The sequence below is a fragment of the Lichenostomus cassidix genome, chromosome 1 (genome assembly GCF_008360975.1).
Source record: "Lichenostomus cassidix isolate B80296 chromosome 1, HeHo_3.0, whole genome shotgun sequence".
NCBI lineage: Eukaryota > Metazoa > Chordata > Aves > Passeriformes > Meliphagidae > Lichenostomus > Lichenostomus cassidix.
Window position 1 is genome coordinate 106,089,030 of NC_139479.1, and position 19,154 is coordinate 106,108,183.

The following is a 19,154-nucleotide window of genomic DNA, read 5'->3' on the forward strand; positions in this document are numbered from 1 at the left end:
TAAGCATTTTAACATATACAGTGAAATATAAAGCCCTCAAGGATTTCCCTTTGTTATTCTCCCTACATGAATAAATACTTCTGAGCAGATCTGTGAGCTATTTGTCTTATAACTTTCAATATCAATTCCTGTTTCTACAGCTAACAATGTTCTTTGCACATCTGTCTGTTTTCATTTTTTCAATAATTTAATTTTGGCTTCATCCCTAGATTGCAAGACAATTATAGTAGGTACCTGTTTCAACAATTACTGCAGATTTTTAAATGTGTCTGTTGTTAGTTCAGCTTTCAAAAGTGTCTAGTTCAGTGACAGCAAAGTGGGAAAAACTGAATTTTTGTATGCATTTTGTTTCTGTAATTTGCTCTTGGTGAATGCCAGAATCAGTAGATCCATAAACTTTCAGAAATTCTCGTCTCTTTTTCCACCTTACTTACTTCTCGTTTTTTTAGTGACCTCTGCGAAGAGAAGAGTAATCACAGTGATTTCTGGTGACAAAAAATAAACAGTATTGCTCCACCGATTGGTGTGTTGAGTAATAATTGGAAAATAATTTCAGGCTGTTAAAGTTGTAATTATAAAGGTCCCTGATGGACTGTAAGCCTCTCCAGCTGCAAATGGATTAAATGAGAAAAAAAACTCAACTTCTAAAGAAATCATCGTGTTTGCAAACATGACTCTTATAAAAAAATAATTTGGTTATTTGTTGAATTGTCTATGTAATTACTCGGGAGTATATGAAAAACCATGCTTTAAATCTGAGAACAAATAGTTTATTCTGAAGGTGCAAAACTTCATTCCCAATTTCAGTTGTGTTGAACTGAATATCTAAGCCAACAATGATAGTCTGTGTTTTGTTTAAAATGTTAAAGTGTTTCTCTGAGTAGCAGTTTTTAAAATGCCTGGGAATTGTTGGTCTCACTAGTGGTCAAAGGAAGTTACTTGCCCAACATCCTGTGGACCTGACTTGAGATTTTAGACTGTGACATATATCATGGAGCTCCTCTGTTTACGACTGGGCAAGAATTAAAAACATGATAAATACTGGGTGAAAACAGTAGTGTGACTTATGTATGTTAACCGTTTTATTAGTTCTTTTGCACCACGGTGATAATGAATTAATTATATTCTTCAGTCCTTAAAATTCTTGTTGGAGCCGAAATTGATCCCAGCAAATTAATATCTTGTTGATTTAAAGATTGATATTGCACCAGCAGGGAGAATCAAAATCCAGTGTGAAGTCTGGGGTATGTAAAGCCTTTTCCCAGACACTGTCCACTTCAAATCAGTGAGCCAAGACTGAAATGCATTGTGTATCAAAGGTACATGGCGTATATTTTATTTTAATGGCTCTAAAAATTCAGCCTCACACCACAGCCTCCCCAGTACACAAAGACTGGGGAATAGTTAATCAAGTATGACTCATGTCAAACTGCTGGAGGTGAACAGGATATTGTGGGTTTACCAGTCCTCTGCCTCTGGCTGCAATATGAGGTTCACTATTCCATGAATCAAGTTTTTTCTCATTATGAGTGACACAAGGAAATGGCACAAAGATTGTAGCAAAGTGACTCAGACAATTGTGGCCATGCATAATGATTAGGATCTATTGAAAATTAAAATAAAATTAGTCCTTATGCTTTGAAATTTTTTTCCATATACATGATCAGGTATCTTTCCCTTTGATGTCTGCTCGGCAGAAATAGAGATTATACTTTCCTTCTAGGGTGCTGATGGTGTCCTGTGTGGTAGGGAACTCAATATGGTGTGGATAGACTTTTCATTCATCTACTTTTTAGCCCTGGTAACAGGAAGAAAATGACATTATTTGAGAGCCTGCAGTATGAGAGTGGCAGATCTATGACTAGCAATTTAATAACATTTGAATAAGGTTTGTACAGTGTTTCATGTCTTCAAATTTTCTAGCAAAGCCGAGGAGAGCAGCTGCATGGTCTGTAATTATATAGCAAGTAATAAGTACTTTTTTTTTTTTTAGGAAGTGAAGAGATTTTCAATTACAAGTCAAAATTTATGACACACTATAATAACTGTTTAAACCTTTTATACAGAAGTTAGCAGTGCCAGCTCTTCGGGAGAGTGAGGTTAGCTCAGCAAATGTATTTTTCAGTTGCCTTAAAAATGGCTGAGTAGCAATCACATAGCCCTTTTTTTGCATTCCAGCCCAGAACAGCTGTTTTAGCTCAGTAAATACATCTTTAATGAAATTACAACCTGCTCTTTTAAGTTTCATTTACAGGCACTGTCTGATTAGATGGATATTGTACTAGAGATGAAAAGTGGCAACTGCACCAGCAGGAAGAGGTATTTGTTTTATGCACCACCCGCGCAATGGGAGTGTGGGCAGAAAAACCAAGAGTGATGCTTCAGAAGGAAAGTGGTGTGTAGTTTACACAAGGTATATTGCTAAGTGTTAAGAGATTGTAGGTTATTAAATGAAACAGAGCAGTGACACACAGCAGTGAAAAATATAAACAGCACAGTAAGCTTTCTTATTTGCTGAAGATTAGGAACGTTCATTAACAATTATTTGGGAATAAGTATTCTTAAAGCACAGAGTTAATGTATTCTGAGATATGTGTTGGCTGCAGCAACACAAGCCTGTGTAGGTGTTAGTTTTGCTATGTTTTTAAAACTGGCCACTTTTTTTTTTATGCATATGCATAGTCTGGGCAGAAACACTGTCTGTCACACTTCTGATAGAACTTATTGAAAAAGCACACCTATAATTTCTCTGCTTTCCTCCATGGCTTCTCATGAGCTCAAAACTAAGAGTAAAACATGACATTTTTGAAATAACTTACTGTCTTCCAGATGCAAATCTTTGAAATGGATTTAAACACAACTGACAGCAAACTTATGAACTCATAAAAGCTGGATTTTTTAAGAGGAGATCCAGAAAGAGCCTGCTAGCCAGTGAAGTTTTACATTTGTATATCTGCATAGTGGTGGGTTGACCCTGGATGGAAGTCAAGTGTTTCCCAAAGCTTTTTTGTTATTCCCCCCACAGCTGGATATGGGGGAGAAAACATAATGAAAGGGTCATGGGTCAAGATAAGAAAGGGGAGAGATCACTCACTACATACTGTCATGGGCAAAACAGACTCAACTTGGAGAGAAATTAGTTCAATTTATTATCAACCTAATCAGAATAGGCTAATGAGAAATAGAACTGAATCTTAAAAATACCCTCCCCCCACCTTCTTCCTGGGCTCAACTTCACCCCCAATATTCTCTACCTGCTCCCTCACAGAGGTGCAAGGGTACAGGGGTTGTGGTCAGCTCATCACACCTTGTCTCTGCCACTGCTTCGTTCTCAGGGAGAGGAGTCTGTTCCCATGCCTGGAGCACCTCCTCCCCTCCTTCACAGAACTTGATATCTGCAGATCTGTTGCTCTCTTGTGAGAGCTTTGGTGAACACTTTACACCTAGCCAGGGTCAACCTGCCACATCGTGACCACCAGATAAGGCTCTGTAAGCAAAAAAGACAGTAATTTTTGAGAATAAGCAGCGGTGCTCCATAATTCCATTTATATTCTGTGGATAGGGTAGTGAGGTATTTAACTTCAGCCCCCTCTAGATACAACCAAGGGGAGAATGACCTTTCAGTGAAATATGAGTTAATAACACTACAGCGCTGTGTGCTTTGTTCGAGTTAATATCTGTGCAGATTGTAACAAAATGCAGTCTAATGTGTATTGAAAATTAATTAAAGAGCGTGTTTTAGTAGTGTAATGAATATAATCTTTGGTTACATCAGCAAATTTCTATTGCAATTAATAACAATTAACAGTTTTAAATAAAGGGTCGGGGGAAAAGGATGTTTTCATATTAGCTATATCACATGTACTATTTGTCATCTCTGGTTAGATCTCTGTATGATTTGCATGCCCATCTTTTTTTTCCTTGAGCTAAAGCATTAAGGAGAGATTAAGTCCCTTTATGAGGAGCATAGGGGAGAAGATTGGATGTTCTTAATAGCTTGTCAAAAGGAGACAGTGAAAGAAAGAGGTTTAATATGATATTTGTATCCTTATGTACATCTGGAGGCAGGAGAGAAGGTTTGCAGAGGATGTTGTACACGTCTGGCACAGAGAGAGCTGCACTGTGACTTGCAGACTCCATTGGGCCCAAGTGAACACAGCCAGATGTTAGCCAAGTGTAGCATAAGCATCTTTTTAGCTGTTTTGTTGAACTGTTTGAGGAAACTTCTGTAAAATCAGAGATATCATTTAGAGATAGAGAGGTGATGAGGGGTAAAATGGATGCAGGGATTGGTTCATTTTTGTGTATATGGCATCAAGGTGATATAGCCCAGTGATGGTGGAGTACCCCCTCCCTTTCTGTTGCGCTTTTGGTTGAATGTCCCTTTTCTCCGATTGATATTTTGCCTGTCACTGATCCCATCCTGTTCTGTAAGTGGAAACATATTCCTTACAGTTATCTGAGGAATACATGCCCAAGTGAATGTGTAAATGAGAGCATTTTTTGACATTTTAAATCCCTCAAAACTTGACATTGAATAAAGTCCTATAATTGCATCATCCCACAGTTACCCCAGAGGTTTATAGTCTAACCCAGGAGTTGCCTGCCATTCCATTTGTCTGAAATATTAAATGCTGTGAGCAAAAGTAGTGGAGATGTGGCTCTGCTAGACTGATCAGCAGAGAAACAGTTAATAACATTGACATTTAAATTGCCTTCATGTTAAGTGTCAGTTCTCACCCCAGAGCTGAAGAAGAGCTATTGTTTCAGCCAGTCTGTTTGCAGTTCCATGAAAACAGTTTCCAGTTGCTTACATAAGGGTCAAGGTTGGAAAAATAGCTTTACAACTCCATGGACAGCAACCATAAAGGAAATGTGTCAACTAGCACTCCTGCCTGCATGTTTTCTCTTTATGCTGTGTGAACTATTGGTGATCTATGAAGTGATCATGCACAGTGCACTAGAAAGAAACAGTATTGTCACAGGAGAATGTTCTTATTTGTCTTTATTCTTTCTTATTCTCCATCCTAAAATAGTTAAATTTAAGAGAATTAATGAAGTCACTAGAAGACTTCAGAAACAGAATTTAATGCCAGCTGTAGTAGCCGCAAACATGGTTTATCTGCATTTTCCACTCACAGAAGGCTGCATGAAAAAAACCAGTCTTTCAGGAAGGGGACACATTAAAATTTAATGTAGAATTTCACTCAAAATACTCCTTCTAGTGCTTAAATATTTCTTTAGTATCAAAAAACCCTAAGTGTACTAAGTAAAAGCTTAGTAATCACATGGTTTAAGTACTGTATTTATAAATTTTAGAATATTAAGGTAGCCTTCTTTCTTTTAAATTATATGGATATCAAACAGTTTAGGCTCACTATTACCAGTTTATGACTATTAAAAACAGAGAATTAAAAAATAAAGATTGTGAACTGTGCATTTTTTTTCCCCATGAAATCCTCAGGAAAGCAGGGAGAAGTAAGCTGGTAGTTATGTTCAAGTGGGAGTAAGATTCAAGAGCTCTAACCAATGATGCTACTGGAATGTCTGGCCTGCAGGGATTTCTTCTCCTTTAACACGTTCCATATCTTCATGGGATACAAAAGTTGTCATCTCAGTTAAAAATAAATTAACTTACACTGTTAGTGAAAACCCTTCAGTGATGAAGTCTTAACCCTAAAAATTATTTCAGGTTCCTGTCTGTGAGTCCTATATTGATAATTGCTTAACTTACAAAATGTACTTTTTAAGAATATGACTTCTGGCTCAACTGCAGTGTTGAAGGCACTTTCATTAAAACATTAACATGACTTCATCTTTAATTACCACTTCAAGGTTGGTTACTGGTTTAAAATACAGATTGGGAAATATTTCATTTCTCTGACAAGTTTATAGTAATCTTTGATGTGCTTAAGGCAAATAATAATAGGCTAACACAAATGCTCTTTATTTCAAATTACTCATGATCTGTGGGCTCATGTTAAAAAAAATCATCAAGCCAAGTTTAGTGAGTGTGTGATGCCATTCTGGACTCAGATCTTGCTTTGTTCCAGCCATTGTAGTAACATTTCAATTTTTCACAAGCAGAAATGGATGAAACCAGGTAACTGTGAGCATCAAGGGTACTTTCTGAGGGATGAATTTATGACATAGGCATTAATAATATAAATCTCCCCAAGTGCCTGACAAATGTGTCTCATCTGTGAGGGAAAGGACTGCTCCCAGTGATGGGAGGATAGGTCTCCATGCCAAGTCATTACAAGGTCTCTTAGATCATACTTCCACCCATGCTCCGGTTTCTGAGATATGGAGCTCTGTCTGGAGCTAAAATCAAATCAGAAGCCCATTTTGAGTAACTAACATGTGGTAATTCCCTGTGAGTACACTTCCATGTGCAAACAGATGTAGAGGTAAAGGATGGAACCTGCATAAGTTTAGATAGGCTTTACTGAGTCATTGATTCCCTAGCATATGTTTTGTTCTTAACTGCTCTTTGTTTCCAAATTATTTCAAAGAGAATAAAAACCAGTTTCATTTTTCATTCTTGGTTCTTTTCCGAGCACATGGCTCCTGATTTTGTGAGAGACTACACATTTTTATGTACAGTCACACCTGTCTGTTTGCATGTAAGCGCAATGCTGTGGCCTGTAATGCTTCTAGATAATTTGGAAACGACCATTTCCTTGGACATAGGTATGGTTTCACAATGTTGGCCCAGTAACTGTAACAATTGCACACATATTTTATGAGATTTAGACCATTTTATTGAATGCCTTGCTTTAAAACATGGTGCAATGTGGGTTTCTGGTTTATATTATTGCAGCTGAGAATGTCTTCTCTAACAGAAACAAACAATCTCTTGACCACAAAACATAAGAGGTTTTGGACTAAAGCAGAACCTGCTGTCAGCATATTTTAAGAAAAATCAAAATCGTGAATAGTAGTCTGTGTCACACAGCTCTTTTTCTGGTTTGTTGTATAATAAGATGCCAGTGAACCCCTTTATATGACTGCTTTCCTATAATCCTCACACAAAGAAATTCAAAGTAACATAACATTGTCTTCTACCTTTCTCTGGTATGAATGGCAGAGCCAAAAAATAAATGGGAATCTGGACACGTAGAGGTGAGGCATAGCCATCCTGCCACCACCTTGGAGATCGCTCCCTGGTAGCTCAATTTATCATGGCGGTAAGCAGTGTCTTGGAGTCATCCAGCAAAAAACAGCCTTGATTTCAGGGGCACAACAGAATAATTTGAGACCAGCACACAGAAATATATCCATGGCTGTTGCTGATTCAGGTTTTGCTAGAGAAAAAAAACCCTAGAGTCTCCTTTATCTTCCCTCCAGAAAGCTGTTATTCATGTAAGTTTGGGCTTCTCTATTCTTCCACTTATCAATGCACAGGATGGAAGTGAAAAAACCTCAGTTTGTGTCAGATATGCACTGCCAGTGGGCCTGGAGGCTCTCCCTTCTGCTGCTGCATCTCACAAGCCTGGAGCAGGTAACAGCTCTCATTTCCATCTCACTACAGCTTCCCTCTGGCTCCCTCCACCTGGCACAGGGAGTGCAGGAGCCAGTGAAAAGCTGTGGCACTATGCTGGGAGCTGAAGTGCCAGCGCCACAAAAGAGAAGTGGAGACAGAAGCTTAAGCCTCCTTAACTACCTCCTGTTTACCCTGGTTTTGGCCAGTAGCATCTCTCTTTTTGGGCTCCCTAATCATCGATGTTGTGAGCAATCTTCAAGCTTTGTGCATGTTTTGCAAAACACTCTGGCAAACGGGCAAAAGAAAACACAGCAAAGTCATTTTTGTGCCATCTCTGGAAAAAAAAGAAAAAAGAAAGGGAAGTCTAGCATGTGTACATACAAAGATTCTAATTTATTATTTAATATATTTTTATTTACAATAATGTTTTAGATGAAAATATATACCTGGTATAAAAGAATGTAAATTTTTTGAGGCCACTGGCATCAGTCTTTAACAGTTTAGATGTGACTGTTTCCTCTTGCAATATTCCCTTAGCAAGAAATAAGAGTTTTTGAGCTGGATTTGTTGAATTCAGCAATGCATTCTGTGAAGTTTAAAATACACTGCTAAAGCAAGTACATCTTCGTATTACCAGTTAGGCCTATTTGGATATTTAGGAATGTAATGACTCCAGCTGCAGATGCATTTTTGCTATCTGTGCATGTTAAAAACAAAAGAGGTGCATTTATTTTTATGCGTAGCTGCATGCACATCTGTGAAAATGTGGAAAGTAGGAATTATGCAAAAGACTTTAGAAAATTTATATCAAATGCAAAAAAAAAATTGTTAAATTTTTTTTAGCTTTAGTAATTTTTTCTCTATTTTTTATTTGATAATCATGAGGAAGATGGGTGGCTGAGAATGAACAGATACACTTTTGAATGTGGGGAAAAAAATTCCAACTGTGACAAAATCAGTTCAATTCAAGTTTATTCTTAGATACTTAAGTCAATACATGAATTCAACCTCAGTACATTAATTTGTGATACTTAAAAACAGTTAATGTGTTTTGTTTTATTTGCTGTTTGGTTGAGCAGATGGTAATGGTTTTGACACAATTCAGTTTTTTATTTTTCTTCTTTTCTTTTCTTGAAAAAGACAAGGCTCTTTTTCCCACTTTGTCACAGCTGGTTACCAATCAATCTCAATTCACGGTACAGTGATGATAGCACATGTTGTTCAGGGGCCAAATCTGATTGGGTTGCATTTTCAGCAGTGTTTCATATCAAAAAAAAATTGTGTCTGTATGGCAGTGACTGTCAGCACACTATTGTACAACTGTCATTAATCAAAACTAGCAACAATGAATGCATTCATATGTGCCAGAGACTGCCAGATTTCACTCAAAATCACCCAATTTCTATTAGAATTTCCTCACCAGCAGTGTTTTCTCATGTGCCTCTTGTTTCTCTCTTTCTTTTTTCCTTGCCAGTCCCCTGCCAGCCCCTTCCTTTTCGCTTAATTAAAGGCAGACCTGGTCTATTACTTGTAGAGCAGAAATTATGTAACGTGGTGCCCCAAAGTGGCTAGTTTATATCTGGCACAGACTGACTGGCTGTTTAAAAGACTTCTTCCAGCTCAGTCTGATGGCTGAAGTCTAAGCTGAACGGAAAGGTTAAGCACCTCTGAATGTTTAACAAAGAGAAGTACTTAAAATCAATTAGATGGCCATAAACATGTGAAACTGATGTCTGACACCCTCTGGTTTTAGTTCAATGTTGCATTAATTGGCTAGGAGTCAGCAATATTTGGGCAATATGTCACAAGTTGTTTCTTGACACTGCACATATTTTGAAGATGTTGCCTTCTTCATGTACTGGCAACGTTAAGGAGCAATTTAACCACTACACTCTGGTCCTCTGCCATTCCATCATCAATCCAGGAGCTGTTAACCTCTCTCTGGGATTGGTATTAGCAGAGAGGCCCTGATCCTCATTCCCGAGTGTTCAGTAGCACTAATGCAGATGAGAGTGAACTTCCACAGAAAATGAGATGAAAACATCTTGCTATGGGGATATGAGGCTCTAGGACAGGAGACAAGACACTGTTCAAGGTGGATGCTGGGGAAATTGAAAAGATGTTCACTGTTCACTCCTTGTTACTTTGTGCCACTGTGAGTCAGGCTAAAAGCCAGTTTTCCTCCTTTCTCCTTCCTGTCTGCTTCATCTACCAGAGCTCTTCACTGAACCGTGGTGACTTCTGGGGACAGTGCGGGTGGAACAGATGACTGAGGGGCAGCGTATCAATACTGCAGGACAGCAGATGGTTCTGACATCCCATGGGTCTGTCTGTGTATGAATCTAATTGCTAGACGGCACATTCTGTCAGGGTGGTCCAAAAGCACGGCCTGTTGGAGAGGCAGACTGGGAGAGCTGAACCTGTCCTTGAAGCAATTGGTAACTGGAGCGTGACAGTGACATGTTGACGCCACCCTCCGTTTGGTGACCCGAGTGGGAGCTGCTGGCTGTGCCCAGCGCCCTGCGTCCTGGCATGCCGTGCAGCTGGCTCCTCCGCCCAGCAGCCTTGGCACAACGTGCGGCACTGGCAGGTGCCGGGATAAAGGCTGCCGGAGCCTTGAGGCAGCTGGCTGGCATGCCGGCACCAGCACATCCGTGACAGCAAGCAGAGTGAGTCAGCTGCAGCCCACAGCACGCTGCAGCTCCCTGTCCCAGCCTGCCTGCATCCCACTTCAAGCAGCCCTTCACTCAGATGCAGCCCTGCTGCCTGTTTTGCTCTTAGCAGCAATAAGTGAACCACAGGGATGGTATTTATTCTGTGAAAAAGAAACCCAATCTATTAAATAAATGGCTAATTGTTGCCCGGCTTCATGGCTCTGATTCCTATACCCAATTCATATTTATATTACAACTGATCTGAGTTTTCTCATCTTACAGGAGCTGAATACAAATTTATATTTTTAGTCTCCTAGAGTTGGCCTCTTGTCAAGAAAATAAGCATTTTTCTCTTGTCTGCAACTCTGTGGTCACCAAAGACAAATAACTGCTCCATCGTTGTGGGATAATGCTGTCATGTTCTTGAGATTTTTAGGGGGGACAGTTTGCCTATTCTCTCTTATGAAAACAGTGATTTTTATTTGCCATTGACTAATGCAGCACAGCATGCAAAATGACATAATTTGTGAGCAGTCTGGAAGAAATGTTCTTCAACTGCATGTGGCTATCAAATGGAGTTGTAATAGATGAGAAGAGCTCCAGAAACTGCATATTACATTCTTTAACATCATAACTACCTGCCCCCCACCACCACCAGTGGCACCACACTGGCAAAAAAAAAAATTCTACAACTTTCTGAAGTTTGCCATGGCATCTACTTATTCTTCTCCTTGGCATATCTCTGATTAATTAGTTAAACATGAGGTACTGCATGTATATACAGTTAAATGTAACTCACAAGGAAATGGGTATTATGTGTGTTTATGTTAACTCTGACAGAATGATTAGCCTCAAATTCATAATTTTAAAATTATTTCTTGCTAATTAATAGAATGGACCTACTGAATATAGAAAGAAAGAAGTATTGTGGTGAGTGTGAAAAGAAGTATTGACTGCTCTTTGTTCTTGGAATTGCTAGTAATGCTCTAATTGATGTTGTGAGCTTTAGTTAGACCTAACAGAACTTTAAATGTTTCAACATATGGGATCCTTTCAGTTAAGATGCTTTGAAATCTGTTAGCACACAGTGCTCTCCGTACAAACCTATACTGAACCAATAGTAATGTACATTATGTACACATAAAAGTTATGTGTGATGTTACCAAAGCATTTAAAAATGATCTTAGAGCCTGACTACTTTCCTCTGACTTGTTGCATTACATCCTTATTCACTCAAACATTTAAGGGTGCTCTTCCATATGATTTCAGTATGTTTGCTGTAAAAGTCTATAAGGCCTTTACTCCATAAGAAAGAGAAGCTAAATTAGTCCTTCTGAAATTATGTTATGACTGTGTCTTCAGTGAGAAATAGTATTGACACCTCCCAAAGTCTAGATTTGTCTTTGGTTTTGTGTTCCTATTTCACTGATACATGAGAATCTGAAGCCAAGTCTAGATTCAAGGTGACTTTATTGTGTCGAGAAGCAATGTTGTTGAAAATAATTTAACAAAATAATATTTAAAGAGTAAAGTAGCTGTGCTGAAAACCAGGGTTTTCCTGATTTGGGAGCCAAAGACATTTCATACAACGTGAAGTCTCCTGTTGACTTTAATGAGCTTTGGATCAGAGCCCAAAAATACTTTGTTAAGCATGACTTCTGCAGAATGATAACACTTTAACTGAAAATGTTTTTCTGGGCATAATCAATCTAAATGTCTTGAGAATAAATGTTTGCTATGTGTTGTTGTACGCTGTATTAATTTAAGTTTTATACTTCCTCATAGTTTTAGAATTATTTCAACAGTAGAAACAAAGAAATGGACAAAGCACAATTGAATTGTTTCTAATTTCTTTTTAGAAAGAGAAAATGTTATTGTCCACCCTTAATGAATCATTTTGTTGTCTTTCTGTGAAACTGATAAATCTGCTTTAATGTGCCTCTTCAATAAATGTCACCTTCCAGAGCTTGAATATATTTTTTATTGTTTGCAATTGGGTAGTGTGAGATCCTACCAACATGCTCACAGTTCCCTAGGGGATTGCTGCTGTGGGGAAAAACTGTATATAAAAGGAAATTTCCAAATCAGCAAAAGGTAAAACATGTAGCTCACATAGTCAAAGGTATGATAAACCTGAGCTGTCATGTATTGATAACTGATGTCTGATACCTTAATTTTATCTTATTGCTCTAGATCAAGGACAAAGTGAATGATATTATTAATAAAGCCCTAATATTGAGTGAACATAGCAATACTAATTTTATGTAAAGTTTCTAACTAATGCAGAGTGCAATAAAAAAGTCACGAAGATTAATGCTTGGTGGAATTATCTAATGCTAGATAATAATTTATCTTCCAAAGTTGGCTCCAAGATAGATTCAGACTGGCATTTTCCAGGTGATAGTTTTTGTCCATTTCTGTTGTCCACAAAGAGAGTTTTCATTCTTTTGCTGTGCCACAGGTACGACATCAAAGACGACTACACGCTGCGCATTAAGAAAGCCATGAGCACAGATGAAGGAACTTACACCTGCATTGCTGAGAACCGAGTTGGGAAAGTGGAAGCCTCTGCTACGCTCACTGTGCGAGGTGAGTGTTCCTGTGGAGGCAGGGCCTGTGTCCTACATGGGTAATTGCTTTCTGATGAGTTGGGCCACATCCTGCCCTGGTGTGGCTTGGGTTCCATGCACCCTTTGCAGCGGTGGGTGCTGCGCTGATTTCCAGCATAGGTGAAATCCTGGTCCTGTTGATATCTCAGGCAAAATTTTAATTGATTTCAGTTGGATAGGATCTCCCTGCAGTTAAAGTCCTGTCCCAATGTGCTTTTATTGAAGAGCAGATCCATATATATGCATAAGGCAAGCACTACATAACTGTGGGCATAGACATTAATATGTGAGGCATCAGTTCAGCCTATTAGTCACGTTTCTTTCTCTAAGAAGTATAAGGAATAGAGTAACTATATTTATTAATGACAAACATAATACAGATAATATTATTATGTGATTAGCTCTGCCATAATTGAACTCTCTACCATTACCCTTTATCCGAAAAATAAACCATAGCCAAAGGAAAAAGAAAATCCTAATTAAATTTTGTAAGTATTGCAAGGTAAAGACTAATATATTCTCTCCTAATATATTAGTGGTCTCTAGTATCCACTCACTGTTTACGTGCTGCTGTTTAATTCAGTAAGGAGGTTTTAAGGCTCGTAGAATAATGAGTTGCCAAAATATCTTTTGTGACAGTAGATATAGACATGCTAAAGATTATGGGGAGAGAAAAAGTTTGTGAGCTAATATTTCTATATGAGTAAATAGAATATAATAGTTATTACTTCATTCCGAAAGATAAGCAGCAATTTGGCACAATGGATATCATGCAGACACTATTTCACAGTTTAGTGGTGCATGCTGACGGTTTTCAGTAGAGCTGTGAAAGGTTAATAAAAACATTTTTAGCTTTATCTGTCCTCCTCTTTTCATACACATTAAATCAAATGTTCAAAGTCTCAATGGATTGCTTTATTAGAACTGGGGTCAACTGACCCAAGAGGCCAGCTTCCATTTCAATCCATTTAATGCATGGACACAGTTCAGTTTAATTTGCTGAATTCAAAGGGACAAAAAAACAACCACTGAGTGGCTTTGTAGGGGGAGAGATGTTAGTATGTAACAAAGAAAAGAGAGTGTTGTGATAATCTGTCTGTTAAAATATTGCCTCAGTGTTCACTTTAGACTGTAAGTGACAATATGGCTCTTCCCAGTTTAAGTTGAAGAAATAGGTTTACCTGCACCATGCTTATGTAAGAGATTGTTCTTCCCTTTTGTGAAATGGGAAAATTAGTCACCCTAGAGAACTCCCAGAAACAGTCTCACTCTGTTCCTTTGTCACAGGCAGGATTACAGTATCTAGTAATTCTGGCAACCAATTCACTGGCCTTTAAACACTCCTAGAACTGTGTCCACTCTATACGTTACTGGAGAAAACCTTTCAGATTTGTTACCATGACTTGTAATGTAAACATTAGCTAAAACGGAGCAAAAAACTCCTTTGAAATCACCAAAGCTTGAACCCAATGAAATTAAAGGGGAAAAACCTCAAGGAATTACATAATTTTATCGATTTTTCCCCAGTAAAAGCATGTTTTCATTATCTTGTGTATTTTTCCCCTGGGTTTGTCATTTACAGTCAAATACATAATACTTATTCAACACAAAGGAGGGCATGATATCAGAAACAGATTACATGTTCAGGATATGACAGAAAATGAGAAAAACCAAGAAATTCATTGGAGAAAACCATTACTCTGAATTTTGTGAAAACAAAGGATTGGGAAATCTCCCACTGACTTTAAAGGGATTATGAACAATGGACTTTTAATTAAAGAAAGCCTTAATTCTGAATTCTTAATTAAAAGTGTTGTCTGACACTGGTTTTACCATAACCACTTCTCATGTAGAGGAGGAAAACCACTTAGCATTTCAAAATTTACCTTGAGCATGCCTTGCAGCTGGTCATGTAGTTGCATCTGCACACCTGAAAACAACCATGTAATCCTCCTTATCTCCCTCATTCACAGCTCCATCTTCTTAAATCAGAGGATGGGGATGCAGTCAAGAAAGTTGCATTACACTGTCACAAACAACACCAGAATCTGAGTTCAGTGACCCAGACTCCATGCCCCTCTTGGAACGATGCATATCACTCTTACACCTCATCTTTCTGCAGAAGAAGGAATATGTTCATAATACTGGAAGCCAAAAAGTGTTCCAATAGATGATGGGAGAGAATGGCAGCAGCCTAGACACAGTTAAAGGAAATGGGGACAGAGCCATGGAAAGGCTGAGAACTAAGAAGGTTCTTGCAAGTTCTGTTACCTCTGAATTTGCATGTCTTACATTTGACCCCAGCCTGCACAGAATCACAAAGGGTGGTAATCCTCTTAAAAATTAAAAAAAAAAAAAAAAGCTTCTGCTCAGAAATCTGTAACTATTGCTGCTGATAAAATAAGAGAAGTTTTGCTCACACAGATGCAACCTGAAGTCAATGTTATGTCCAAATTTTCAGCTCTTCTGAAAGGGATGTCTATATTTTATTAGCAGAGGGACTGACTGCCCTCTTCCCCAGCACAAGTATAATGAAGAGCTGTTGCTCTAACCAAGAAATCACTTGTTGCAGCGGCAACTTTCAATCTCTGTATCAGCCTGAAACTGTATTAACCTGTCGATCATTTAACAGCAATTTTTTAGGAAGTAGAAGTTATCTAAGCAGTGATTTGGGAGGTTCTGGGTTGAAATCCCCGTGGCCATTTCAGCCCATTTGTTATATTTTCATCAGCACTGTCAGTGAGGAAAAAGCACTGTGCTGTAAGCTTTCATGCCCATTATTGAATGAGAAAAACCGTCCTGGGCTTTCTGTTGCCCTTGCTGATGTACTGACTGGTCATGCTTAAAATTCAATTGGTATTTGACTCAGAAAGCAAATGCCTTGCATGACATTAGGCAGTGTTAGGCGTAAATTGATGTGTTCATTTGGATCTAAAAGTTTGTGCTAATGCAATGCAATTTTTCTTTTATCAGGCATTAACAATGATACTTGATGATGGCATGCAAAGATTAAAAAAATGTTTCTCAGAGAATGGTTCCAGTCAGCTTGTTCAGATGCTATGCTCAAGTAAATGGGATGATAGTGGCACGTGACTAAACAATAAAAGCAGTGAGCATTTGACTTAGGCTGGTCATTTGAGGGGTTAGCAATCATGGTAGTATCCATAGTGGAAGGTAACATTACACGTCATGCATTCTGACAGATATTCTTTTCTTTTTTTAATTTCTTTTTTATGTTCTCACTACACCATTGTAATGTCAACAGCTCGCCCCGTTGGTAAGTAACCATCCTTCTATCCATTTTAGCATGGCTTCATGCAATGCTTCATCTTTCATTTGCAACAGCATTTCACGGGCTGGAATAAGCAGCCAGCGCTTAATAGTTGTAACTGTCTAACATCAGGCAAGTGGTTTTGTCTGACAAAGTGCTATTTCCAAATGTTGTATTTCCTGCTGTGTCGTGTACGAGCGCATTTGCCAAATCACCAACGAGTACCAATCAGTGGAACGGGGTGGGTGTGGTGATACCGAGCCAAAATCACTCATTTAGATGTTTTTATTGGTCTGTTTATGGGCCTGGTGTAAAAGCCATTGAAATCAACAGAAAGGATTGTGTTGACTTTGGTGAGCTTCTACCAGGCCCTAAACAATCAGCTCATCCTGCTTTTCCTGCACTGCAGAAAAAGCACAGGCTTTGCATGTCCCGTCTTTCTTGTATCGTTCAAAGAGCTCTGAAATGAAGAAGTCCTGAAATTGAAGAGGGGATGGAGTAGATTTCTGTGCTTGCTAAGGAAGTTCATCACTGATTTTTGCCCTTGGGTCATCTCGGAGTGCATTTGGAATGCACTGTATAGGATGCAGAATGTTTTGAATAACAAGTACCAAAGGAAGACAACCTCTAGGTTTATAATTCCCGCATTGAAAAAATTATAATTTCCTATGCCTTTGAAATTCTGAAAATGCATTGAAATCTTACTGAGGATAATGGAGAATTTGCAACTGTCAATAGCTAAAATTCACTTCTGATGTTCAGAAATATCCTGAACATACGATTCAATTTTCTTTCAGGAATATGTATTCTGTGCCTACATGGATTTAGTTTAACGAGCTGCATTGGTCCTCTGATGTTTGTAGTTGGTATTTAGATGTCTTTTAGAATAATAATATGGTTAGTCTGATTTTTTTTTGATTAGTGTAAAATATCAGTACTCGTGTTTATGGAGATCGCTGAGGGGTTTGGTCTTTATATACTTATTCAAAACTTTTGTTAGATATGTGTTTGACTAAAGTTTGTGAGTTTGAATTCATGTCAGCTCTTCACTGTTCTAAGTTTGGAGGAAGAAAGGTTGGAGTAATTGAATGCTAAAATCCAGGTTAGGGCTCTGTTTCCAGAGCTAAGGTGCTCCAATGTTATTAGCTTGCTTGAACTAGCATCCATGGAGCCAAGCCAAATACCTCTGCAGTCACAGCATGGCTTACCCACACCTGGAGAATTCCTTGTGCAGAATAGAAACTTACTCTTCTCAACCTGGGACTTTGATAGCAAGCTTTAAACCCAAATCACTATTGTATTACTTCAGCATTAGGCTGGTTCTCAAGTAATTCATTCCCAGGAGTTAAAGAAATGTAAAACTGCAGTAAACGCAGGAGTAAATTTTCCCTTGCTTAGAAAATGCAGTGTGAATTCAGTATGCTTCTTCATTCACTAAGAAATGCCACAAGATTTAAATTATTTTGCTTGTAGATATTTTTTTCACTTTGCTGACTCTTAAAGACAGGCAAGAAAAAAAATCATAAAGTAGAGATGGTTTCAAGCTCTGTGAAAGCTACATAAAATAAATGACTAGAGATTCAAAGAAAATGATAGGTTTCAACAGTGTTTCACTTCACAGCACTGATTCTTTTTAAGACTTCAGGCCATCGAGTCATCTCTGATTTCATCTCCAGAGCTTATATAGCAGGTCTTGGTATCAAGGTTTTTTTTATGTCCAGGTATATGATTGTGTGATCATGCTGTGGTCAATTCCCATATTCCCTGACTAGGCTACTTTATTTTGTTGAAAGAGAACATCTGTGACAAAGAAATTTCTTCTCTGACATAATTTCTTCAGTAAACTGAATTTAGAATGATTGATCCTGGAATAATTATTATATGGGCATATGGTCTTTATCGAATTATTTAATTTAGTGATTGTCTTTGTGACTTGTGAAAAGATTGTTGAGTAAATAAGTCTAACCCTGGAGATATTTGACATACAGAACTCCCATACAAGTGCATGTAGTGATTGCTGTGTGTAAGCAGATCAGAGTCCGTCGATCACTGAGTCAATCAAGAGTCTATCTGAACCTGTATCCGTAGAAAAGACAGTGACAGCGTGTACCTGTGCTGGATTTTTTGCTTAAGTACCTGAAATAAAACTAATTTGTGCAGTTCATAGTTCTATTTCATTCAAGAGTAGGCAAAGAAGGTGGCTACCCTCCTGTTTTGTTTTTTTTTTTAAATTTAAAGCCAAAGTAACTTCCCTCTCCACCAAGAAACCCAAGTGGTCTTCTGTTCAATTGTCATTTAACAAGAATGGTGGGTCAATTCTTGTAGCATTTTTTTGTTCAGGAAATTAACTGGAATGCAGAGCAAAAATACCTCTCCTTACCTAAAGGAAGCTAAAGCAAACACTTCATGTAATTAAGCTCACAGCTCTCTAGGAGGATGATATTTTAACAGAAGTATATTTGTATATTTATTGTATATATTAAAGTGCAGGGGAGCGCTTAGAAGTTTATATTCTTCCATGACATGAGAGAATTATCTAGGTATGTCTAATTTCCATCACTGTCTCCTATTCAAAGCAGACTTGTTTTGTCTTTATTGTGTTTTAAACAAGACCAAGCAAATTTTTTTTCCAATGAAGAATATCTAAATATATATTTTAATAGTCCAGATTTGTATTTCTTGTTTCAAACAGAATAATTTTTGGTTTCTAGTCAATTTTTGCCTGTTTCAAATATTTATATCCTGTTAGATGTGGTATTTTTATTTAAATTTCAGCTTGAGTGAAAAATTCAGGAGTGGGATCACCAATGACTATCTTGGGTTCAAGCAGTTATTAACAAATGGTTCCTACTACACAGATAAAATTAGGTATGGTGCTGCCCGAGGTGGGTGGCAGCTGGTGAATTTAAAAGCTCTATGCCAGATTACTCATCATGTTTGAATTTGCTGCTAGGAATAAATGTGTTGCCTGTTTCTATAATAGATTATTTATAACCTTTTGAAAAGATTTCTGACAGGATTTACAACAGATGGGTTTAGGAAACAAGATATTTATCCCTATTTAGACCATTTCTATAGTTATTTCACTCATTAGATGGATTTTCCAGATGAGCAAGTTAGAAATAGGCAGTTGG

At 38.0% G+C, this 19,154-nt stretch overlaps 1 protein-coding gene across 1 annotated transcript in view; it reads left to right on the forward strand.

The window, feature by feature from the left end:
- Positions 1 to 19,154, forward strand: part of ROBO2 (roundabout guidance receptor 2) — a 1,017,279-nt gene that overhangs the window by 882,534 nt on the left and 115,591 nt on the right. The window contains exon 8 of the mRNA XM_085050027.1: positions 12,602 to 12,741. Within this exon, the coding sequence (XP_084906153.1) occupies positions 12,602 to 12,741 (140 nt within the window). The remainder of the gene's footprint in view (positions 1 to 12,601; positions 12,742 to 19,154) is intronic.